Source organism: Ipomoea triloba, chromosome 8 (genome assembly GCF_003576645.1).
Source record: "Ipomoea triloba cultivar NCNSP0323 chromosome 8, ASM357664v1".
In the NCBI taxonomy this organism is placed as follows: domain Eukaryota; kingdom Viridiplantae; phylum Streptophyta; class Magnoliopsida; order Solanales; family Convolvulaceae; genus Ipomoea; species Ipomoea triloba.
In genome coordinates, this window is record NC_044923.1 from 6,431,662 (window position 1) to 6,458,646 (window position 26,985).

Sequence of the window (26,985 nt, forward strand, 5' to 3'; positions counted from 1 at the left end):
ATATTAGGCATTATGATTCTTTTGTTGTTTGTCATCTTTGCGAATCCCTCTAAAGCTCCCCCATTAAAAAAAAAAAAAAAAAAAAAATCAAACGACAAATGGTAAAAGAGTCGTAAAAGAAGAAATGGCAAGAAATTTTCACAAACGCTACACTCTTTCCTTTTTTCCCATTTTTGTATGTCTGAAAGGACTTTTAAAACCTTTCACGAAAGTCCAAAACTCACTACTTTGTATACAAGGAGTTAATATCCAATATAGTCGTCGACTATAGTAATTTTACTCAATTTAGTCTTAAATGACTTTTTGTACTCAATTTAATTTTCGACTTTAATGGTTTTACACAATTTAATCATTTGTTAAAAATTCTGTTAGTTAACTGTTAGAAATATGATCCTAAAATGGTAATTTCTCAGCTTCCATCCCATTTGGGATGATCCTTCTTCTTTCCCTTATTAAGATCCACGCAAAAATGTAAATTTTTGTATCAAATCAACTTCAACCCTAAAAAAATAAATACAGTGTAAATAAATATTTGGGTACGAATATTTATATTTATGCGTGGATCTTAATAAGGGGAAGAAAAAGGAATCATCCCAAATGGGATGAAGGATGAGAAAATTACCATTAGGACTCTATTTTTAACCGTACACTAACAGAATTTTTATCAAATGACTAAATTGGGTAAAACCATCAAAGTCGAGGATTAAATTGAACACAAAAAATTATTTAAGACTAAATTGAGTAAAACCATTGTAGTCGAGAACTATATTGGGTATTAACTCGTATACAAGTATGAAGTATACTATTACATCTACATTGATTCAAAAAAAAAAATCACTATTTGAAATAACTCTACCGAATAAGAAAAATATCTCTTTTATTTCTCCATCGATCTCTCATAATTTCCTCTCATTTTTTAATAATATTTTCTATTGTTTGATGGTTAAGGACAAACTTATTAACCTACAAATTTGAACAAACTAACATAATTTTATAACTTTTTATGTTCGTCACTCATTTATTAATTAACAAATTTTATTACGCGAGTATGGGGTCGAGCTCCATTGAAGACAGTATTAATTCTTTGTGCTTCAGTAGGTTGAGAAAATAATTATGAATAGATACTACGTTGTACCAAAGTTGATAGTACTAAAAATATAATAATAAAGGCGGATTTATAAACTTTGGACAAAATTACATTTGGATCCACATTGGCGCTGCAAATTGTCAAAACCAGACATTGAAAACTATGGTATCCATTGACTGGAACTAGTATTAGCCTTGACTAGGTCTGAACATGATTTAAGATTATTAGCAAATTTACTCCCCACGATGTTTTGACTAAAGCCTACGGCAAACAAAATTAAGAAAAACCCTATGTATACTTTTTTTTTTTCCTTTTTTGTAACGAGAAAAATCTATCGTCACTATTTGTGAGTATACATTTTTAATTTTGAGTATTTAATAATTAATGGATAACTAATAACAAATTTTGTTAATTAACTGATACGGAGAAAAATATACCGTCACTAACTTCATAATATGTTAACTGTAGGTAAATAAATTGAAAGTACACAATAGTTTAACTATAAATACATAATATAGAACAAGGTCCACAATGCGCATGATAAATCTTAGTCCATGATATAACAATTAGTTGTGGTGGAAGTGGCTCACAGCTCAAAAAGAAATCGGTTGCATTTATGATATAACAATTAATTGTGGTGGCAGTGACTCTCCCAAATGGGAGATCATAGATTTGAGCTTCGGTGGAGGCGATATTGATTCGTTGGACTTCAGTAGGTTGAGAAAGTATATATGAACAGATACTACATGTAATGTAGTCAATAGTACTAAAAAAAAAATAAAGTTACAAAGTAAATAGATTTTAGATTTATATTTTATAAAAAGTTATGAATATAAAATGGTGGTAGTATAAATATAAATTAATAGTAAAAATTAGTGGGTAAAATAGTCGTTTGAATCAAATAAATAGAATTCACTAATCTAAAACGCTACACAGTTTTTCAGTGTTTTCAAACCACTAAAAAACAGTCAAATATGTTCAAAAACTAGTGAATATTCATTTATCAAACACCTGCTCAGTTGAATGATATGAAATGTGAAACTTTTTATAAAATCACATGATAAAATTTAGTGACAATTTTTTTCATTCCCGTAGAACCATTCAATATTCTGTGTTAAAAGAGAAAAAAATAAAGGTTATGCTGGGTAACATAATTAGCTTATTAGTCAATTTTGACTTATTTGATCACTATTAGCTGTTTGATTTGGTTAAACAATCAATATGAGTATTTCTTCTTTTTTTTTTTTTTAAAAAAAAAAGCAAAAGTGTAACTAATATATTAAGAATAAGCAAAAAGTTGCTGAATACAAACTGGAATAGAAAAATGTTTAACTAAAGGACCTGAGAATCTGTCGCTTTTGCAAGAGCATGGGCCAACACATTCACTTATCTACGAATAAAATGGTAGGACACAAACTCAAAGTGCCTAGCCAACTTATGACACCCCATATGAGTGTTTCATTAATTAGCTTTTTGTAGCAGTTTATTGCTCCAAAAATGCTAAAATTCAAAAAGCGATCAGCTTTTTGAGAAAGTCATTTCGCATGTAATAAGTTATCAACTAACAACTAATTTACCAAACACTTTTATACAATCAACTAATACTATAAACTAATCAAACTCACTAAACCCAATCAGCTAACAATTATTTACCAAGTATTTCGATGTTGATAAGTCAGAATAATGTTCGAGTCCCTTTTCATCATATGGTTAAAAAAGACCGCAAACTCAGAAACTAGAAAGTAGTGCTTTTAATAGTGATTTAGTTCAAGTGCAATCGGAAAAGAAGGGATTTTGAATTTTGGTTTAGTTGACCGTAATCACTCATTAATTACAAGAAATAATGTCTCATTAATTTTGGGCAGTTGACTTGCATACATCTCTCTCTTTTTTAAAAATATTTGAACGCTTCTCTCTCTCTCTTATTTTTTTTTATTTTTTTTAAAATCTATTTCACTTATACTCATACAGGCTTGAACTGAGAGCTTAGAGCATCCACAACTGTAGATATTATTTGGTTTATGTCAGAATTAATCCAACATGGCAAGAGAGAGAGGAGGAGAGAGAGGAAAATTAGTTCCTCTGCAAAACTAATTTTTAGAACAGTAACCTCTGCAAATGGCTCCATCACTGCTGTACGCGAAACGCGCACAGCAGTGCTCACTCGGGCGTCAAGCACGCCTGACACATCTGATTTTTTTTAAAATATCAAAAAAAAAATAAAAAAATCCATCCCCTCTTATTTTCTATTTCCTAAACACACTCACAAAAATTTCTCAAAAATCGCAAAAAACTCTATTGATAAGAATGCTTTTAGCTTCTTGAGCCCCTACAGTGCCACATTTGTAATAGACTATCATCTACTGTATTAAAACTACCAAATGTTCATTAATATAAATTACACACTTCAATTCCTACTAAATTAAATATTCACTGTCTACCAAAAGTACTATGCATCATTAAACAGTACAGTACCCTGTACCCGTACCCCCATAACAAATTACGCAATCAAAATTAAAATATACTATAAGAAATTTTACTCTTATAAAACAATACACACTTAGTATCTAAATGACGAGAGAAACTTCACAACCCTTTTAGATATAGGTAAATCCTGTCTTGTAGTCTTAGTCAGCAAAGGACCACAACTCATAGTTGAAGGGCGAAGATTTGAACTCATAACTTTTTGGGTACAAGTGTGGATCTGAGAATCTCTTACTGTCTTGATTGGGGTTACCCCGAATAGCTACGGCTTACTGTAGATTAGCTGCAGGATTGATGAGTGAGAAAGAAAACAAGATATAAGTCATAAAAGTCGGATCCTTGAACGCATGTGATTAATTGGTATGACATTCAATTGTAGGCCAGCATGCTTTTTTTTCATAGCATAATTTTACTGAATGAATTTCCAGGAAGTTGCATGTATCATATATGCTTCAAAAGATCAGATCACAGAATCCACCGCTCGCTTTATTTTCAGTCTTTGTTGGGGGTTGAGGATGGTGACCATTTTTTATTTTTTATTTTTTATTTTTTTAAATTCGGGTGACGAGGAAAATTAATTTCAGAATAAATTTTGCTTCATAGTTATAATCAACAAAACACATAAAAAAAGGTAAAAACACTAGAAAAATTCGGCCGTCATGATTCTACTAAGAGGGTGTTGGCAAGAATGTAAACAAATGACATTATTTAGGCACGAAAATTATAATTCATCCATTTCGTTATCTCTTTCGGGACAGGAGCCTGGCAATTTTATTCTAATACATGTTGAGTTTGTATCGAATAGAAAATCAACATTATGATGGCATTTTTTCTTTCCAAAGTTAAATCCCAACCCTAAGGGCCCCTACGTCCCGACCCAATAGAGCATCTAGGGATGTAAATCATAATAATTTAGCTGAACACATAGGTTAGACCTTTACTTACTGCGCACAAGAGTCTCGCTCATCACTTACGTACTGTCACATTTTTTGACTTTGAATTTGATAAGCACACGGTGTCAATTGTTACATAAGTACCGTTACATTTTCCATATATATTACATCAAGTAACTTAAAATTTTAATCAAAATACTGGAGAATTCACACATTAATTTATATTTGGACAATCTTAGCTCATCAACATTTGAACGGTCAAAAAGTTGAAATGTCGATTCTTGGTTGAAAAGAAATAGAGCAGATGATCGAAATCAAAGTTGTGCTACTCTGACTACTTTGCTGCCCCTATAAATGCACACAAAACTAACCAAACTGTGGATTCATATTCACACTCTCATCATCCTAAGACGACCAAATCGAAGTGGCAACAAAAGACCACCTTGACTACTACTACTACTTAGCTTATTCTCGCTTCCAACAAACATAAAAGTTCGCAAAAACAATGAGTGATGAAATGATCCCAACTTCCCCATCTCAATGGGATTATTATCAAATCCCCTACTCCCATCACCACCAAACATCATTTCAACCCGATTTTTCTGTTTATCCTCAAACCGTCCCAGATACCAATCAGACACTACTCCGAGACGATCAAACCGCTACTAGCGGTCTAATCATCCCGAACCCTCCTGAAAACCCTAGTGTCAGCGAGTCGATGAGCCCCAAAAGCGGTGTAGCAAAGCGGGCGGCGAGGCGGCGGTCGAGGGCTTCCAAGAAAGCCCCCACCACTCTCCTCAATGCAAGCCTCACAAACTTCCGATCACTAGTGCAACAATACACCGGCTGCCATTCATCATCTTCACCACACTCTTCAATATTGAGGAATCAACGAGGTCCGATCACTCTGAGCTTTGGACCGCCGCCGGGTACCGATTTTCCGACGTCCGGCGAGCAAGCTTGGCATCATGGACAAGAGCAACAACAACTTCAAGGACAACATCTTATGTACAACAACCATAATAGCTTTGTAGACGCTACCTCTTTTACTTATTCAGGTGTTGATAATGATAATAATAATAATGGTAGTAGTAGAAGTAGTAATCCTAGTACTAGTGTCCTCAACGTGGATGATTATGATGAATGGTAATAGGAATACCTTTTATTTTATTTTTTGAGCTAGGGTTAATAAAAATAACTAGATTGTAATAAGGTTTTAATCTGAATAGAATATATGTTGGTATAATTAATTATATTGTAGTGTACGTTAACTTGTACATTATATTCACTCTTTATATATTTATAATTAAATTCTTTTCAATCTTATATATTTTCTTTTTTTTTTTCCCACTAAGTTGTAAAATAACTGGTAAATATAATAACTTTTTTATTATGGTTAAATTTTTGTATAATTACAAATTCTGTCTGATTTTACGTTTTTCTTTATATGTGATGTAGGTATCGGTTAATTTTATTGTGATAGTTGACTAGTCTTATAATAATAGTGAATAAGATGAGAGATGTGTAACAACCCAACATTCAATGATATCAATATAATATTATGATAACAAAATATAGATTAATCATATCATGTACCCACATATATCTACCCGAGCATTATGTGTATCCCTCAGCAATCTACATGTAACTATATATGTAAGTGAAAGCCTTAAGGTTTTTTATTTATTTATTTATTTTTTAATTTATCCCTTTTACCATTTTTAAAAAATGAATTATTTAAAGAAATAAAATATGGTAGTATCATGTTTCAATAGCATGATACTTCGCCCAACATTAAACATTGTTCAACAATTAAAAAAAATTCTCTTTTATGAGATTAATCATGTTTGTGCTAGCTGAGTATGACATCAATGATGACAAAGTACTCCCTTATAAATTTTAAAGTAGCTATGTTCTCAAACTTGAACCAAGAGACATCTGGTTAATTTGGAAGAAACTTGGGCAATCACTTATCGATCATTATAAAAAATAAAAACTATTTATATTCATTAACTAGTTTTGAACTGGTCGACCTCAATCACCAGCACCAATATAAAAGGTAGGTTGCCCGCATGGACAGATCAGTTGGTCACATGGGTGAAGTTTGGGAAGAAAGACCAGTAGGATAGAATCTCACCAGCCACAATATGGGAGCAACCTCTCAAAGTGAGGGGATCTTTGTGTGCAGTAAGCAAAAGTCTAACCTTTGTGTTCAGCTGAGTTATCACGATTTACATCATCCTAGGTGTTCTGTCGGGCCGGGACGTCAACGTTTTGGGAAGAAATATAAAAGGTAGGTTAAACACTTAAACCAGAAAAGGATTGTAGAAGGACCACTCATATGTACTGGTGATGGAATTGAATTACGAATTGAAGTATTTATTAGAGTTTATTGTCAAACCAAAATCTCACGTTTCCTTGAGACGATGTTTCAACAATCAACGGGTCGCATTTAATTTGTACAAAGACAATAAGTAAAACAGGAGAAAAAAATTATTTCTAAATTAAAAACCAAAACTTTTAATGTCATCAAGTCAAAATAGGAGTCCAAATATAAATATTTGGTTGGCCTTTCATAAATCTTGTAGCTAATAAAGGTGTGAACTGTGTGGATAGAAGTACATGGAATATTGGGAAACTAAAGGTGTTTAAGGAGGTTAGTTAGACGTTGCTATCGACCCAACGTTTGAAACTCCAAGTCAAACAATTATCGGATCGAAGCACACCTCATTTATTCTGCTTTGACCAAAACTTTTTTTTTTTTTTTGCTTTTAATTTTAATAATTTAAACTAAATATAACAAGGGTTGATCCATACGAAAATGATGTAAATAACTAGGTTGTTGTGTCATCAATTGCTTTGAATCTTGCTAGATAGTCACAACTTACAAGCCATTATAATGTGAATTGAAAACCTTGACGTCAAAGGGATAGTTTTGATGGCAACATACATGGCTAGCTTTAGCGTATAATAGTCAATGATTCATTGGTTGGATTATTGAGCTTAATTTTTTTTTAATACAACGTGAAAGAAAAAATTAACATGTGGCTGAATTAATTAATTTTAATAATAAATTAAGAATAATTAGAATGCAGACTTAAAAAAAAAATCGCAATTACTATTGAGGGTACAAATAGTATAAATTTTGTTTGTGTAATAACTTGTATTACACAAGTTATTATTTGGTGTTTGTATGGGGCTGCAGTGCATTGGTGAGGTTTTTGGAGTAGAAGTAGTGCAGTGCGTTCTACATATGGCGTGATGCATGGGAAAAGTTCTGTTGTGTATTACAATGAAGGTGGAGAAGATGGCTTATTCACTTGGCTGCCAAACCCATTCACCGCAGAAGATGGGCTGGTTATGGCTGCTCGTCGCAAAGTATATCAACTTCTTAAGGTGGTGCAATGAATTTCTACTAGTATCAAAAAGAACATAAGAGACTGATATTTAACTACTGTTCTTACAAAAATAGTAGTGTACTCTTTAAAAAAAATTTGTAGTTGACAATTTCGTAAATAATTGATCAACAATCCGTCACGGTTGTAAGATGAAAAGGATGCGGTTTTTTTTTTTTTTTTTTTAAACATGTTTTACTTTCTGAAAATGGTGGCGAAAAGTAATTTTTTTTTTTAAAGGTTAATATTCCACCAAGAAACGGTGGCGGAAAGTTTTTAATTAAAAAAAAATCTTTTATAATCTGCCACAGTTTCTAATTGAAACAGTGGCGGATTATAATATATAATATGCCTGCCCGTAGCTGGCGAGCTGTCGTAGGCTCCCAAATTAAACCTTAAAAACGTAGTAGTGAGAGTAAGGATCGTTCCCACGAGGAGTAACTAGTTTGATTTATGAGCTCAAATTAAAGAGGGAGGTTCGGTATGAAATTAACATTCAAAATAAGTAAATGAATAAATAAATAAATAAGAATATAAAAGATGATAATCAAGCCAAAGTTTACGAAAGAAATCAATTGAACTTTTAATACTTGGTCTAAGAAAACATTCACCACCGGATTTTAGTAACTGATCATAGATTCAAGGTTAGTTCATAACAATTGAGCATTCGTTGTGGAACTAATTTCCAATTTCCCTTAGTCATAGGTAATCAAACACAAGCGGTATCAACTATCCCTAACTACCAAATAACACATGACAAGCACTTATATTTAATTCGATAGCAGCATTAAAATGAGAAAATCAACGAAACTAAATAACATAAACACATGCGGTTATGTTTAATTTAGATTAATATTCTTCCTATGATTAAATTAACACTAAGCCGTGATAAAATTAATCATAGTTGCTACACATATTAGAAAATCAATTGAACGAATCGTTAACTAATCTAGCAATAAACTGTTTAAGTAATTAAACTAGTAGGCCTCCTAGCAATTAACTAGAACAATTATATAAAATAAAACAATTGAAAGCACAGGAGAATATCAATTACTAAAATGAAAATGAATTCAACATTAAGAACAAATTCAATCTCACAGTACAGAATGATCCAGGGTTCATGTAATCTTTTGACCAAGTTTAGAGAATTAGCCTCGCTGGGCCATGAACCAGAAAACTTAACAAGAAAAGAAAAAAATTGTAAATTGTAGAAAAATATAAAATAAACAGATAGTCTGATTCCTCAAACAACAGGAACTCACCCCTATTTATACACTTCTAATCCCAACAAAAACTCTTAAATTAAGGAAAATAATTAATCTAAAAATTAATATGAACCTCTTAAAAATAGATCCAAACAGTAGAAATTATCTTTGCCATCCGTTTTATTGCTGCCATTGTTGACTGACGAGTTCTCCTCCAAGCACGGTCGAAATCTGCGCTGCAATTTTGACAAAGTATTTCGCCTGCTTCTTCGTACGTACGTAGCTGCGCAGGGAGAGAAAGAAACCAACTGACAATTCGTTTGTTATTAGAATCATTAGGTTATATAGTTGGGCTTAAATTTATTAAACAACTAAGAAATGGGCTAATTAAACAACACTAGGATGACAACTAAAATTTAACACTTATTTGGGCCTAAAACTAAAACTAAAATTCTAAACTTTAATCATATCCAATAATTATTATAAAATATTTATTCTAACTAATTAACTCTAGCATTCTAAAAATATTAAAATAAAGTAAAATATAAATTAATAAATATAAATATACTATAAAAACCTACATAAATTAAAGTATAAAAATATACTTGTCAGTAGCCACCCCCACCCCAGCCATCTCAGCCACCACCGCCATAGCCGCATATCTACTTCTTCCTAGCCATCGCTCCAGCCTCCACGACATTTAGCTATCACTGCCTACTCCTCAACCACCGCTCCAGCCACTGTCCGTCGCAGGTTAGTTTTTAATTTTTTTTATAAAAATTTTTGGTTAATAATATATTTATGTTTTATTAATATTGATAAATGTGATAATTTATTATTTTAAAAATTTTAGATAAATGCAGTCAAGACGGGTTTAGCCTATCGGTATATTTTGGCGGGCCGACGAAGACGAAGGAAGAGGGGGGTGACTCGTTCTCTCTCTCCCCCATTCCTCCTTTGTCGCTGACAGAGACGAAGGAGGAAGGGAACCCCCACCCTCGAAGACGAAGAAGGAGCGAGGGGGTGACCAACGTTCTCTTCTCCTCCTTCCTCATTCGTCTCTGCCGGAGACGATCTCTCTTTGTCTCCAGCGGAGAAGAAGGAGGAAGGGGGAGGGGGTGGGGGATAAGAGAACGTCAGCTAACCCCTGCCTCCTTCGTCTCCGCCAGATACGAGGGAGGGTGGGTGGGGCTGGCGTTTTTATTTTTTATTTTTTTATTTTTAAGTTTTTAATTTAAAAATTATTAGCCAAAGACCTTGTGGTCTAGTAGCACCCGGTTGCACCCTTATATGAGAGGGGGTAGGTTTAAGCTTCAGTGGAGGCGATATTAGCTCTTTGTGCTTCATTTGGTTGAGAAAGTAGTTATGAACATATACTACATTATAACAGAGTCAATTGTACTAAAAAAATTAAAAATTAGTAAAATAATTTTTAAAATAAAAAATAAATAAATTAGCTGGTCTCAGGTAACTTGGCTGAAAAATTTAACGGCATGACCAAATATGATACAAATTGAATAGTTATGCATCTAATTTGAAAATGTTAATAGCTAAGGATCAAATGTGATACAAATTGAATAGTCATGCACCTAATTTGAAAATTTTAATAGTCAAAGACAAAAATTGATACATATATTATAGTAGAAGGACTAAAAATAATATTTCTCATTCTAAAAGTTTTTTTTTTTTTTTAAAGAAGAAGAAGAAGAAGAAGAAGAAGAAGAGGAGAGAGAAACTATAATTAACACTTTTTTTTTTTTACCTCTAAGTAACTTCCAAAAAACGTTTCCTTATATTTTTTTTTGAAAACACTTTTCCTTATATATATTTAGATGCCATGTGGGTTATTTTAGGGCCCATTTGTAAAAGAAAAATATTTGATGTAGTCTCAAAACCTTACTCCCAACTTTTACTTCAACTAGTGTTCAAATTTGATTGGAGAAAGAAAAAAAAATGACTGAATAAACATCATGACCCCCCTACTAAATTGAGCAATCAAAGCATGCCAAATCATAAAGAGTATAAAATAGGAGTACAAATTGGGAATACATGTAGAATTACTCATTTGTAAATTCAGAAAATGACTTTTGAAAGTCATTTTTTCGTGTCTGGGCATTCAAAGAAAATAAAATTAAAAGAAAATATTTATTATGATTAATGAAAACATTTGTGAAAAATGTCTTTAAAAATTTTTAGGCGGAAAACATTTTTTGGATTTGTTTTTCAGTATTTATCTTATCTCTCATCTCTTTTCAAACTAGTTTTTAAATTATTATTACCATCACCACCACAACTAACAACACCACCACCGCAACCACGATTGCTGCTACCACCACCATCGTACAACCATAACAACAACCACTTATTATTATTTATTACAAATAATATGTTGTTTTTTTAGAAAAATGGACCAAATAGAAAAATATAATTTCTTAACTTTCAGCTAAACAAAAAAAAAATTATTTTTCGACCTTCAACCAATCATTATAAAATTAAATTATTTTTTAAATAATTCATTTTTTTTAAAAATAATTTATTTTTTAGAAATCATTTTTTCAGAAAACATTACTAAGATTTTCAAACAGACCCTTAATTTTTTAATTAATTAATTTATTTAAATATATATAAAAAATAACATACAAATGGAGCCGTTGCATCTATGCTCAAATCATATATCTGGGCATTATGAAATGCTTTGCTAATTTTATTTGAGCTCAGTTAAGGCGGTATTGACTATTTGTGTTTTAGTATATTAAGAAAGTAATTATGAATAAATACTAAAGAGGTGTTTGATTGGATATGAAATGTTTTCCTTTTGTTTGGTTGAATGGAAAACATTTTCCTTAAGAACAAGGAAAACATTTTCCTTGGTCACTAATTGGTATTTTGTTTTCCATGGAAAATAAGAAGGACAATTATATGAAAAATAAGGAGGACAATTATGTCCTCACTAACTTTCTTTAATTACCATTATTATTGTGTAGGAGTATAATTATCTTTATGCTCCTTATTTCTTACCATTCCAAATACAATCAAATTGAATCTATTTTTTTGGTAATTTATTTTCCATATAATTTGAATTTTGTTTCCTTCAAATATTTTGTAAGGAACCAATCGGATTGTAATTGTAACTGGGTAACTAGTAGTAAAGAAACAACAAAATATATTAATTACTTTTTCCAATTTAATTTGGTGGTGTAGATGTTAATAATATCTGATGAACGAGTATTAAAAAAAAAAAAAAAAAAATCTGATGAACGAAAAATCAATGGAATTTCTGTGTGTCACCTAAAGTAATTGTTCTTGATTGGAGAATTGTCCTGATTTTGCAAGCAGGTAGGACTTAGGAGGATATGCTGCTGCTCTTCTTCACCGCTCCCCTACGCTGAAGCGGCTAGTAATCGGATCTTCATCGTGAAATGGCGAAGAGCATCTGGACAGGCCTTTCTCCGGCTCCGGCACTTCCGCTTCAAGTTTCCCGGCCGATAGTTGCGCCGCCCTCATCGTGTTCATTTCGCCCTAGCTCCTTGAGAATGAGAATCCACGCTTCTTTTCACAGTTACCCTCTTGCCAGCAAGATTATGGTTAGCAGTGAGTAGCATTGCTTATTCTCTTCATTTAGTGCACACACACATGAAGCAACATGGGATTGGCATTCTGTATTTTTAATTTGGTATTTGATTTGATTTTGCTTCGTGAGTTTGCTTTAATTTACTGCAATTGGGAAGGAGATTGATATGATTTTTTGTGCGGACGGATTTTTCTCGTGATATTAATCAGCCTGGAGTGTAGGTTTTTGGTGCCATGTGAGGAAAATGGAGAAATTTGAATAATTATAATTTATAAAGTTAAAATATAGATGAGGAAGTTCTAATAGCATTTAGTCTATAGAGGAATTTCTGCTCTCATGACAGTGAATGCCTCAATAACTTAGGTAAATAACTTTGAGTGCATAATTATGTGATTGGATTGATAAGCTTCGTTAAGAATCACACATTGATAAAATAAGAGAGAACACATGGGTTTATAAGGTCAGATTAACTAATTGGTTGGATTCAATCTTTAGTGTGGTTTGGCCCATGTGCATTATAGCCCACTTGAATGACCCTAGGCTAATCTTAGTTTATAACAAGCTTCATGGAGTTTCTTCTCTGTTCTGGTTCTCTTGTTGCAGTTATGGGCCTTATCTATAATCTCCAATTTTCTTCCCTTATTGATTGGCAACTGGATGGCTAATTATTTAGATGGATTATGTTACTGTCTGTTAGACTTTGAAAATTTGAAGTTTAAAGCTTTTGCATCCTTATTCCAGTCTTTAGATTTGGAAACTGAAGCCTCAACAAATGTGGTGGGCTTCCTCATAAAAGTGGGAAGCATAACATATAAGAGAGACCTGAAACAAGATTTCTCTTTGATTTTGACATGTTTTGTTTATGGGAGAAATTTTATTTGGTTTTAACTTGATTCCTCATTTGTAATGCTTATTCCCCAAGAACCAACATTCCACATTGATATAAAGGAAACTAGTGTGGTTTGTATTGTGTGGCTATGTCTTTCTGTGCAACTTTTTGGTTAAATGTTAACAAAAGACTGAAAAGAGTGGATCAACTGATGTGCACATAAGGCATCTATTTGTAACACTGTAACAATCTTAAGATGCCACATTTTAAACACTAAAATGCCAGCCTTACCAGCATCTGCTTAGTTTCCTAAAAATTGGATTAAGTAGTAACAATCCTCCCTTGTTGGAGCTTTATTTTCAATTAATAAATGTGTCAAGGTTTTTTCCACCAGGAATGACAGATTGTGTAAGCTGCAGTTATAATCAACTTGTTGGACGTGTTAAGGTTATCTTTTGAGAATCTTTAGGATGTAGATGATAGACATCTTTAGGGCATAGTATCTCTTTTAAAAGTCCTAAATTTAAGAAGGCAGCATTATTTCAATCTTCATATGATATATTTTTTCCCCTACCTAACTGCCTAACCCATTTTGAAGATTGAAAATAATAAGGTACTTTAGAGGAAAATACAGTATGGTGGAGGTAAAAAATACATGCATTCAACCTCTAGCTCTTCTTAAGCACATTTATGCTAAATGAGCCCAGTCGGTTTGTGAGCTTGAGAATCTTCATGACACTGGCCACAATTATGCCAAGAGATAGATCTGGGCATGACTAAATAGATACTAGTAATATTCTTAAAAATTTATTGCACTTCCAGTCTACTGTCACTCGTGATTCGCTTTTGCTTTATAAGATGTGTGAATGTGTGGTTCTAGAGTTTCATCTTTGCCTTTTGCAGCTTGTAAGTTCCACTTCTGCATTTTGAACCACAGATTTGCCATACACCACTGATGAAAACTGTTTGCTGAAGGAATTTTCAAAATTCGGTCAGATAGCTGAAGGTATATTCTTTTTCGTTTTCTTATGTTTATATCTGCCTCCCTTATATCTGGTGGTTGCTGATTCTTTCTATACTCCTTATCAGTTAAGATTGTCAAGGATAAAGGATCAAAGACATCAAGGGGATACGCATTTATCCAATACACATCTCAAGAACATGCCATGCTCGCCCTAGAACACATGGATTCCAAGGTTTAACTTGCCAACAACGCATTCATTCTTGATATCCGTTTGTGTTTGATTTTGAATTCTCAGTTTATATTCCCCTGCTTTTAGTACTTCGATGGCAGGGTAATCCGTGTAGATCTAGCGAAGCTCCGGAAAAAGGATTTCGGTGGTTATGTAAAGACATGCGGCCCCCCTTCAAAAACAAAAACATCGCCTACACACGAGGAGAATCAATAAGCTAAGCTTTGGACCGGTGCTGTAAACATCTTTCTTCTGATCCTTTTCATGGCAGTTAACCTGCAGCCTACTCCAGCATCAGTGTTGAGCATATAATATATGCAGTCCAACTATCTGTTTAGGCATTTAGTTGAAATGGAGCACATGTTTAAATTTGGTATCAGAGCTATCCCTGCTTTTCTTAGATTTTTAGTTTAGATGGAGCACAATCAACACATGCTTCAATTGTAGTACAAGTTTTCTTCCAGGTTTTGAATTGAATACTGGACTTTGTTTAAATGCACAGTATAGTGTATACAGGCATGCTTCAATTATGGAGCTATGTAAATGCACAGTATAGTGTATACAGGCAAGCTGAAGTTAAATTAGCTACCTTTCCACTTTAATCTTTCCCTAATATTGACATGGCATTATTTTTTTAAAAAAAGTAAAAAATTCTTTATTTATTGATTTCTTTACAAGTTAATAAAAAGAAAAAATTGACGCCAAAGATCTTGTGGTCTAGTGGCGTTCGAGCCTCAGTGGAGGCAATTGTTGACTCTTTGTGCTTCAGTAGGTTGAACAGATATTACATGCTGAGTCATTTTAACTTAAAACATCAAAAAGAGATGTTAGAGGATGAAAATTGTCATTAAATAATCATTTTCCATTTAAAAATTTACATATTAATATACTATTCATTTTGTCAAACCAACTATCTCTTCTTTGTTTATTTTCTTTAGTATCTTTTACTTATTTTTAAAAATTGATTTTTGTTTGTGTTTAATAATACTTTTAGTTTAATTTTTAAATATATAAATTTTGTATACTAATATTAAATTTAATATTATAAAAAATTAAATTAAAATAACTTTGGTCAAGTTTTGTTAACTTGAGTTAGATATATAAAATAGGACGGAGGGATTCATATTTTTATTACATTTAAAGATATAATGAATTGATTCCAATTGACCATATTTGAAAGAAAAAATGAAAAAATACTTCCTCAGTCCCATTTTATCTGTTCTACCTACTATTCATTGGTCAAATCAACTCTTTTCTTTTTGCTTATTTTCTTTAGTGTTTTTTACTTGTTTTAAATTTTTTTTGTGTGTTTAATAGTAGTTTTAGACTTTTAGTGTAATTTCTAAATATATAAATTTTGTATACTAATAATTAATTTAATATTATGAAATATTGAATTAAAAGTAACTTTAATCAAATCTCATCAATGACTCAAAATGAGACTGAGAGAGTAACTGAAAATGGAAAGAAAGAGAAAAGAAAAACAAATATGTAAATTGGGTAGAGCTATGGAACTTTCTAGCCGGGAAAACTGATCTTTAAAAAAAAAAAAAAAAAAGGAAAATCACAAATTTCCTGGGAAAAGGGTATATTATTTGGAGTATATTCTTGCTTAAGGAAGCCGTGGATAGCAGGGGTTGCTTTTCCCAGGGGCCAAGCCTGAGAAATTTCACGCGCGCCGGAACACAAAATTATGGAAGATGGAGAGAAGCAAGAGGCAAGCAATTTGGCAATGTCAGCAGCCGCTGAACCGCCCACCGACCGGCCGGTTCGCGTCTACGCCGACGGAATATACGACCTCTTCCACTTTGGCCATGCCCGATCTCTCGAACAAGCCAAGAAACTGTAATTTTAACTTTCTTTTATGTTTTCTTCTTTTTTGGTGTTGCTATTTCCGAGCTGTTGGAACTCCAATTCGGTCGTTTATAAGTGGGGAGTCTTAAAAAAGGTCCGATTTTGTGTGTTTTCTACAGTTTTGTTTTAGCTTTAAGGATTATCCAGAAGGAATTTGAGTAGGAGTATTAGCTGTTTGTTCATTTTCCCCTGTGAGCTTTTGGAGGCTTTTATGTGAATTTTGAGTTCTGTCTGTAAAAAAAATACTATCTTGAAACTGAGGTTCTAACAGTAATATTCTTTGGAAACGTCAAACGGAAGAAATCTTTTGTTCCACTGGGACAAAAGATTTTGTTTTTCCTCTGGGAATTGTAGGGCTTTTGTTCCACCTCTGAACTGTAATGATTCACTGTCAATGATGGAAACCTTTGATCACACATTGCTTTTCTTGACCTTGGGTTTCATAAGCATTGGAAATGAGAATGATTTCATTAATTTCTTTATAGCTTCCACTCCTATTAGGCTATTAACCAGGTGCTATACTGATATTTGTCACTGAGAACTCAATAAAATTCTTGGTTTGCATGATCTGCATTTTATCTTGAGGTGTGATGTAACAAGTGAATTTCTGAGTAATGGCCTTCGATAACCTGATTACCAGCAAGTTTCCAGTTCTTTGAACTCTCTAATTTTATATTTTATTTTTTAAAAACTATTACTTGCCTCAAAGCAAAGGCTTTTTGTGACTTTTTTATGCTTCTGAAACAGAAGTTCAGTTTAACCTATGACATTACATGCTTAAAATGCAGGTTTCCAAACACGTATCTTCTTGTTGGATGTTGCAATGATGAAATCACTAACAAATTCAAGGGCAAGACTGTTATGACTGATAAGGAGCGATATGAATCTCTTCGTCACTGCAAGTTGGTTCTATGACAATATATGCATTTAATGAAAACTTCAAGGCTTTATGTTCTGTTTTACCGAAATATAGAAGTTAAAGATTTTCCCAATAATGCTTTACCTAAGTAATTTACTTCAAATTGACCAGAGTATATGTAAGCTCTATAAATGTTTTTAATGCTCATGTCCTAAATCGAATACTTCAAAATTTTGTTGGGAAGAAATAGTATAATCTGTAGTCTACTACCTGCTTTTTTCTTTGTTTTAGGTCCCCCCCCCCCCCCCCCCCCCNAATATACGACCTCTTCCACTTTGGCCATGCCCGATCTCTCGAACAAGCCAAGAAACTGTAATTTTAACTTTCTTTTATGTTTTCTTCTTTTTTGGTGTTGCTATTTCCGAGCTGTTGGAACTCCAATTCGGTCGTTTATAAGTGGGGAGTCTTAAAAAAGGTCCGATTTTGTGTGTTTTCTACAGTTTTGTTTTAGCTTTAAGGATTATCCAGAAGGAATTTGAGTAGGAGTATTAGCTGTTTGTTCATTTTCCCCTGTGAGCTTTTGGAGGCTTTTATGTGAATTTTGAGTTCTGTCTGTAAAAAAAATACTATCTTGAAACTGAGGTTCTAACAGTAATATTCTTTGGAAACGTCAAACGGAAGAAATCTTTTGTTCCACTGGGACAAAAGATTTTGTTTTTCCTCTGGGAATTGTAGGGCTTTTGTTCCACCTCTGAACTGTAATGATTCACTGTCAATGATGGAAACCTTTGATCACACATTGCTTTTCTTGACCTTGGGTTTCATAAGCATTGGAAATGAGAATGATTTCATTAATTTCTTTATAGCTTCCACTCCTATTAGGCTATTAACCAGGTGCTATACTGATATTTGTCACTGAGAACTCAATAAAATTCTTGGTTTGCATGATCTGCATTTTATCTTGAGGTGTGATGTAACAAGTGAATTTCTGAGTAATGGCCTTCGATAACCTGATTACCAGCAAGTTTCCAGTTCTTTGAACTCTCTAATTTTATATTTTATTTTTTAAAAACTATTACTTGCCTCAAAGCAAAGGCTTTTTGTGACTTTTTTATGCTTCTGAAACAGAAGTTCAGTTTAACCTATGACATTACATGCTTAAAATGCAGGTTTCCAAACACGTATCTTCTTGTTGGATGTTGCAATGATGAAATCACTAACAAATTCAAGGGCAAGACTGTTATGACTGATAAGGAGCGATATGAATCTCTTCGTCACTGCAAGTTGGTTCTATGACAATATATGCATTTAATGAAAACTTCAAGGCTTTATGTTCTGTTTTACCGAAATATAGAAGTTAAAGATTTTCCCAATAATGCTTTACCTAAGTAATTTACTTCAAATTGACCAGAGTATATGTAAGCTCTATAAATGTTTTTAATGCTCATGTCCTAAATCGAATACTTCAAAATTTTGTTGGGAAGAAATAGTATAATCTGTAGTCTACTACCTGCTTTTTTCTTTGTTTTAGGTCCCCCCCCCCCCTTGCCCCCCATTGCCCCCCTTGAAAAAAAAAGTTGAGTTTTCTGGTCTTTATTTGTTTCTAAGATGGTGTCCCTCTTATCCCCAATTGTTTATTTATTTAGATTTTTTCATTGGTAACTTTTCTTGTTTTCTGCAGGTGGGTTGATGAAGTTATTCCAGATGCACCTTGGGTGATCACTCCCGAGTTCCTTGAGAAACATCAGATTGATTATGTGGCTCATGATTCTCTACCGTAAGGCTGACCAGCTCCAAACCTTCAGTGTTTGTGCTTGTCTAGTTTCCTTTGTTCACACAGGGAGCTAATTCTAAAATTTTACTATACATATTTATTTTTCACTTAAGTTGAATGTGCAACATTATGTGTGTTACTAGATCCAAGGAGTTCTCAATCTGTCAAGATATGGTTATTTGTAGATCATCTATGCAAGAAATTGATTCATATATAGTAACAATGCTTGTTTTTGGAATGAGTTCTTTTAGGAGAACGTAGATGACACCTTTATCTCATGCATTGTTGCACTTTTCTGTTTCGCTGATTTATCTAAAGTATGTCCATGTTTACATGCCAGTTATGCTGATGCAAGCGGGGCTGGAAACGATGTTTATGAGTTTGTAAGTTCAAGATTACGTTCAGCATTCTACCTTTGCTGAGAGTAAAAGCTCTTCTAACTGATGTTACTTTAACATCATTTTTTTCTCTAACTAATATGATGGCTACAAGTTGTACCACTTCCTGTACCTTTTCGACGAGTATATTTTGGTTTGTTTGCCTTGCTGTTACGATATGGCATTTTGCTCCACTCATTTGGTTATAAGAACATTATTTAAACAAGCTTAACGTATAGCAGCTGTGAGGGTTTTTGTTTTTTGTTTTTTTTAAACGTGGATGTTTCTTGATACAGGTCAAGGCCATTGGAAAATTTAAGGAGACAAAACGGACTGATGGAATATCCACATCAGATATAATAATGAGGATTATAAAAGATTACAATGAGTATGTGATGCGTAACTTGGACAGAGGATATACAAGAAAAGATCTCGGTTTGAGTTATGTGAAGGTAGTATTCTTTTCCACGATACCTGCTGTTCTCCGAGTATATAAGACTTAAATTATCTTCTTATTGTCGACTATTGTTTTTCCCTTTAGGAGAAAAGGTTAAGAGTAAACAGGGGTTTGAAGACGTTGCATGAGAGAGTAAAGAAGCAACAAGAGAGAGTGGAAGAGAAGGTATGCAATATGTTCCCTTTCATAGTTTGAGCTTAAATTCTCACCATAGGTCACAAGTAGATGGTTCGGGGGATATTTTGGCTCGCCAAAACAGGTCGAAGAAAACTTGTGTTGATTTTAACCTGGCAACTTTAACTGTGTTATATTTGGTAGGTCAAAAATGGATTGAAGTACAGAGTAGGTCAATGTGTTTTGCCGCGCTATCAAATTTTAACAATTTATATTAAAACTTCATTATTTAAAAGAAAGAAAACTTGAGTTCAAAAATTGAAAAAAGGATTTAAAAAATTAATGTCAAATGTGTTAAATTCTATATAATCCATTATTGACCCACTTTCTCTCCAATCTAGCTGTCCCACCCTTAGAGGTGCTACAATTCAGCAGCAAATTATACCATGGACCAAGGTCTACTTTGCATTGTAGACCTTGGTCCAAAAATAACCTTCAGATTCTGTATCTGTAGTTGACACATTTTGTACCTGCAGTTGATAGTTTCTGTACTTGTAGCTATCGTTATTATGTGTCAGCAATTATCAAGTTATTTGTTTACATGTACAAAAATTGTTGACTGTAGGTACAAAATGTTTTAACTGAAGGTACATAACTTTTGTATCAGGGTTCAGAATGCAAATTGATGTCTCTATGTAACTAAAGGCTATAGACCAGAGTAAAAAGAATAGAATTTGATTTCTTTGTATTAGTATTATTACTTCTCTCGTGTATTGAAATTGCAAGTTCTGTTCGAGGTGTTATAGCATTAATCTTTACTCTTCTTCCTTGACAATAACACAAAAAGGGACTATTTTTTTTGGGTTTCAGATACAAACAGTGGCAAAAACAGCTCGGATGCGTCGTAATTTGTGGGTTGAGAATGCAGATCGATTAGTTGCTGGATTTCTCGAAATGTTTGAAGAAGGTTTCCACAAAATGGTTAGCACTCTCTATCTGTGTTTGACAGGGAAAGAAATCGACATAACCAGATACTCCCAACTGAGAACTTTCATATATAAATCGATAGATTCCGGGTTAGCCATGTGATGAATGTTCATATATGTAGTTGACTACAACTGAACACTGCATATATTTTGGGTGTTTTCCAGGGCACCGCCATCAGGGACCGAATCCAAGAACAGATAAGCACTACGAATATAAAAGAACTGCTATATGATAAAGAAGACGATGATGACTATTATGAGTACGAGTATTACTATGGTGATAGCAGCGAAGATGAAGATGAAGAAGAATACGAATATGGCAAGGCTCAAAAGCGGCCTTCCTTGCCCTCGGTAAATTGATACTTGGAACGGATTATGTTTACATGAAACAGCATAATGTTTGGCCTATGGTGAGACTAAGATGTGCTTTGTGTCAAGTTTCAAACTTGTTTTAGTGTGCCACTTTCACATATAGGTGTGCTGTTTGTATATTTGTATCTAACGTGTGATGACACAACTGTTTAAGTACTTTCGTAGTGTGAAATGCAAATGTCACTCGAGATGACAATGAAGTAATTCGTTAGATTTTATATATATATATATATATATACTATCAAATAATGTACATTCACTACACAAATAATGTACTTTTAATATATTAAAAATATATCTTATATTCATAGTCCACATAGCTAGATGGACTATGGTCCACACAATAATTTGTCAAGGTCGGTCAAATTACCAATCCCACAATTTTGATCCTCATCGAAATATAGGGATACACTTGTGTGAGACCGTCTCATGGATCCTTATTCGTGAGACGGATCGGGTCGGGTCAAAGTACCATGCAAATGTCATACTTATATGTGCAAATCTCACACTTATATGTTCAAATATAACACTAATCAAAAATACAATTTTTGTTATTTATAAGAAAAAAAGTAATACATTTTTCATAATAAGTAATGTTGACAAGTACCTCTCACTTATAAGGGCAAATATAATACTTTTGAGGAAAAATGTAATACTTTTAAATCGAAATGTAAAATTATTGTATTTTCCCTTAAAAGTATTACATTTATCCTAATAAGTAACAAAAAATTTATTCCTGATTAGTATTACATTTGAGCATATAAGTATGACATTTGTGCATATAAGTGTTACATTTGCATCTTGACCCGACCCGACCCGCCCGACCCGACCCGTCTCATTGTGAGACGGTCTCACACAAGTTTTTGCCTAATTTGTCAAGGTCGGTCAAACTACCAGTCTTTTGTAAAATTCTAAAATAATACTACGTATTTTATTAGAACTGATAACCATTTCCAAATTTACATCTTGGAATTTGGAGTATACTTCTTGATTGGAAATAAATGTTCCAAAGAACTCTAAATTAAATATTTTATTGTCTTTCCAAAGAATGTATACTTTGAGATTATACACAATTTTGGTTTTGGCTTACCCTAAAACTCAATCGTCACCTTAATAGATTAAGACTTGCTCTGATCAACGGTGACGAAAACCTCCGCCGCCACTTCCACGTCGGACTCAATCACAACTCGGTTGTCCCACGTGCTTCTCAGTGCATGTTTGGGAAATAAGTTTTCATCACTCGAACTAAAACTGTATTGCACGTGCTTCACAAGATTAGGGAAGAGAAGAACCGGGTTAAGATCAACGGTCCATTTCGTTCCGTTTCCTTGAACACTCCCTCGACCAACGGTGGATTTCACCTTCATCCCTCGTACGTTATTTCTGTCGACGACGACCTCATCAATCGCCGCGAACGCCTTGTTTTTCTGGTCCAATTGCACGATGCCGATCCCCTTGCCGGAGCCGGAAAACATGTTGTCGACGATGTTGACGCCGGCGATAATTCCGTTGACGGATTTCAGTACAACGTTGGCGTCGCCGAGGAAAAAAGTGTTGGAGATGTGGAGCTGGACGGGATCCTCGGCGACAATTCCGGTGTAATCCATGTAGGAATTCACGATCCTCGTCTGTGTTTTGCCGGGGAGTTTTACGTAAATTCCGATCCCGCCGAATCCGGTGGCCTTGTTGTAGCAATGCACGCCGGAGAGCAAATTCGCTTGGCCGGAAATCATTACCCCGATTTGGGCGGAGAAGATCACCACGTCGGTGAGAGCGTTGTCGTTCCCCATTAAATTGATCGCCGTGCCGGAGAAACTCCGCTCGCCGGGATCGCCGCCGGCGGTGATGTGCTGGCCTAGGAAGGTGTTTCTGATGTAGGTTTCGTGGCCGCTTTTTACCAAAATGCCGTTTGTTGTGAAATGGGTAATGTAACAATTATCGATGCTGATTCTTAGTGACTTCTCCACCTGAATCCCTCCTCCCCTGAAATTTGAGTTCAATAATAGGTCTCTGAAGGTTATGAACTCAAAACTATACGCCGGACCGCCGCCGGACGGCGCCGTTAAATCGATGATATATTTATCCCCCGGGAAAGTGTCCGACGCCTTTAATGTTCCACCATGTATCTGTTGCACCAAATCAAATCCTTAGATTATTACATTTTCTATAAAAAAAAATGTGGAAACAAAAATGACCACTAATCTTAAGTCCACAAAGTTCCTGAGCAGGTAAATCACCAGTCACTCTGGTAGTCTTAAATTCCCACCACACTGTGCTCACAAAAGGTCTCCATCACCTTTGATCAGTTAATGTCTCCTCATACCCTAAATTCTCAGTGAAATTTGAAGGTCCACACTGCGGCTAGAGTGAGACTTTAGGATAATTGAGACGTCCCACACTCCAGCACAGACACTTTGTGGAGGGGTTAATTATGGTGACTCAACTACTAATCAACAGAGACTAGACTGCCCCTCATTTTGAAATGTTACTCTCACACTGTCCTTAGTGAGACTCAATTCTTAATTTCTTGTGACAAATTTCACAACGTGTCGCATAAGTGATACTCCGTATTTAATATAGTCAACTGTGAAAACAGGACTAAATTTAAGAGCTACTCCGTATTCAATAAAAGAAAAGCTATTAATTAATGCAATTAAATTGTGGGAAGATGAGTAGTTGGTCTATCATTTTCACGGACAAGGCTACTTAGCCTACCAATCTGAAATTTTGTTACACCAATGTTTTCTTTTACGCACGGCAACATTATTTTGGAGGGGAGGTCTCAGTCTAGGGATGACAATGGGTCGGGTGTGGGTTGGAAAGGGTTACATCCATCACCCGGCTCACCGATTTATGCGGGGTGAATTCGGGTAGATATCCGCGGGCTGATTGAAATTGTCATCCCTAGGTCTCACTCACCATGAGATTGCCGCGGCCGACCACCGGGAACTGCAGCGGCCGGGAAATGACGTAAGTCCCACCTTCAAGATCAACCCGTGCGCCGCCGAGATTCTGAATCCCGGAAAACAAGGACCCATCACTGGGGCCATTAAGAGCATCTGTAATCGCATTCATCACCGCCTCTGTGCTGTCCTCTTTTCCGGTCGGATCTGCACCGTACGATGTCACCTGATACACGCTTGGTTGAAAAGGTGCACCCTACATTATTCACATCACACCATTAATTCCAGAAATTGTTTCAACTAAAAATTTAAAATTTAAATTATACCTTTACTACGTATTATTGATATATATTATGTTAGATAATACTTACTGATAATATGTTATGGACAGATATTATATTGTAACAAAGTCAGTAATACTAAAAAAAAAAAGAAGAAATACTTACAGATGGAGTTGGAGATGGTGTAGGGCTTGGCAATGGAGGAAGGGTGGGGTCTGTTTGGAGAAGAGAATCACGAAAATCTTGGATTTTTCTAATCTGATCATGGTGATCTTGTCCATGAACATGGAACATGAAGAAGAAAGTACATAAAAGTATGGCAAATCCCAGAGCCAAACGCGGTCTTAGTGTTCCCATCTCTCTCAAGAAGTTAAACTGTCTGGCAATGGGAAAGTTGTGTGGGGAAAAGCTAAGCAACCTTAAATGAGTTATCGTGCAGTGGAAGCCCTGGAGAGAGAATTGAAGGGGAGAAAATGACAGATTGGTTTAAAAAAGAGAATGGGAGGATCATCATATATAGGCATGAGATAGGAGTCCAACACTCTGATAGTGGGTTGTTTTTTAACGCTACGTTACTTTGTTTTTTGAACGAACACATGATATATGCGTACATCTACTAACCTAATGTGACTTTTGGTAAATAGCTAATAGCTAATAGAAGATAGTTGTTAGCTGATTGATTAGTGAATAGTATTAGTTTATAGTTGTTAGCTGATTCATTTAATGTTAAAAACAAATCTATCATATCTTGTAATTAAAATTTTAAGGAATATAAATTACTATTAAATTGCACTTTGGACATTTGTTAGGTAACATCGAATAGTATACTAGTGGTGTCTAAGCTAGTGGGGACTCCCTTGGGAAATAAGTGTGAGTTGCAAAATGCAAATTATATAGACTTTTTTATGGGGACTTGATGACAAAGTAAATAAAATGTGTATATGATATTATTATATTGGCGTGTTTGTTTTCAATTGTTGTAATTTATGACCGAAAAGAAAAGAAAACCCAAGAGTGCGTAACCAACTTCTTGCTTACTAATTTAGAATGAAGACAAGTTTGAAATAGTGTATAAGGAATGTATGTTTTATATGGTTAGGAAGACAAACAATGATGCCTTAGCTTTGAATTGACACAAACATACAATTGAGTAAAGTTCTTTTAGAATTGATGGTTAAGTTTAATACATTGATTGCAAATAATCCTTAGTGTAGCGGTGAAGGTAATATTCTATCATCTAATAAAATTTATTAAAATGTCAAATATACATGAACAACCCTTATTTAAAAAGTGAAGACGGATTTAGATCACATTTCAAGCTTCATCAATGATGCGATTTGAAGTTTGTAATATTTATAAAATTGGTCCGTTTCTTTCTACCTTATTTTTTAGCAACCATCAATCGTTGATCTACCTAAATAGATCGGACTATTTCTTACTTTTTACATGGGAGTTTGTCCTTACATGAACCCTCCATTAAGAATTAGACTATTGTGAGAATTTACGGATTACTTCTACCCATCCATATAGGATGACCAAGGTTACAAATTAAGAAAAAAAAATTATTGACATTTTCGTTATTATTATGGTATATACACTGGGAAAAATTTGATAATACAGTCACGGATAACTAACAATGCACTCAAGATCTATAATAGAGCACTCAAGTGCATGCGTTATTAGTTATCTTTGGATGCACTATCAATAATTTTCTAATGCACCATAATAATTACGAAAATGTCACAATATTTTTTTTCTTATTTTTCCTTAATTTCCAACACTTGATCATCATAGATAAATGGATGAGATTAATGCACATACTTTCCATGGGAAGCCTAGCTAGTTCTCATTTGAACCTAATATATATTTGAAAATATTATTATATGCGTTAATCCTATAAGTCATGTCCTTGATTTTTTATTTTTTGCGCTAAAAATGTATATATTGTGCTTTAAATATTGTATACTTCTTTTTTTTATTGAAACAAATTTATTATTAATACATTTTTATTAGACAAAATTACCCTTATATCGTTATAACCCCGTTACTATTTCATGCATTCTAACATTGATGACTTAACCACTGTTACAATGCACCAACATCTAACATATCATTTTCCTATTCTTCCATTATTATAATTTTATAAAAACCATCATATAACAATTAATTTAATTGTAAAATATATTAATTAAATATTTATGAATGTTAAATTATTAGTGAGTGTATAATACTTTGTATATATACCAATGTATGTGAGTGTAATGTTAGCATTATAGATATTTTTAATTTTTTTCTAAATATAAATGTTATGAAAATTGTTTACATTTTTATGAAACAAATATATAAATTCT

General features: G+C 33.8%; 4 protein-coding genes across 5 annotated transcripts; 3 read left to right on the plus strand and 1 right to left on the minus strand.

Moving 5' to 3' along the window:
* Window positions 1-4,969: 4,969 nt before the first annotated feature.
* On the plus strand, window positions 4,970-5,614 carry LOC116027654 (VQ motif-containing protein 22). The gene has a single exon (XM_031269359.1). It carries the CDS (start codon window positions 4,970-4,972, stop codon window positions 5,612-5,614), a length of 645 nt encoding a protein of 214 aa, XP_031125219.1.
* A 4,136-nt stretch (window positions 5,615-9,750) lies between these two features.
* On the plus strand, window positions 9,751-15,259 carry LOC116027180 (small RNA-binding protein 11, chloroplastic). Of its 2 annotated transcripts, XM_031268642.1 has the most exons (5): window positions 9,751-9,817; window positions 12,401-12,655; window positions 14,402-14,470; window positions 14,554-14,660; window positions 14,745-15,259. In XM_031268642.1, the coding sequence occupies exons 2-5, from the start codon at window positions 12,484-12,486 to the stop codon at window positions 14,871-14,873; spliced, it is 477 nt and encodes a 158-aa protein (XP_031124502.1). In that variant the 5' UTR covers window positions 9,751-9,817; window positions 12,401-12,483; the 3' UTR covers window positions 14,874-15,259. The 2 variants fall into 2 exon arrangements, with proteins under 2 accessions (XP_031124502.1, XP_031124501.1); XM_031268641.1 differs by lacking the exon at window positions 9,751-9,817 and having other exon boundaries at window positions 12,314-12,655.
* A 986-nt stretch (window positions 15,260-16,245) lies between these two features.
* Window positions 16,246-21,654, plus strand: LOC116027971 (choline-phosphate cytidylyltransferase 1-like). The gene is made up of 8 exons (XM_031269771.1): window positions 16,246-16,502; window positions 17,300-17,413; window positions 19,052-19,147; window positions 19,485-19,527; window positions 19,818-19,973; window positions 20,063-20,143; window positions 20,963-21,073; window positions 21,244-21,654. The coding sequence occupies exons 1-8, from the start codon at window positions 16,351-16,353 to the stop codon at window positions 21,436-21,438; spliced, it is 948 nt and encodes a 315-aa protein (XP_031125631.1). The 5' UTR covers window positions 16,246-16,350; the 3' UTR covers window positions 21,439-21,654.
* Window positions 21,655-22,379: 725 nt separating this feature from the next.
* On the minus strand, window positions 22,380-25,113 carry LOC116027139 (polygalacturonase QRT3). The gene is made up of 3 exons (XM_031268573.1): window positions 24,800-25,113; window positions 24,370-24,609; window positions 22,380-23,576 (listed from the first exon to the last, which is right to left on the minus strand). Exons 1-3 carry the CDS (start codon window positions 24,989-24,991, stop codon window positions 22,569-22,571), a joined length of 1,440 nt encoding a protein of 479 aa, XP_031124433.1. The 5' UTR covers window positions 24,992-25,113; the 3' UTR covers window positions 22,380-22,568.
* Window positions 25,114-26,985: the final 1,872 nt, after the last annotated feature.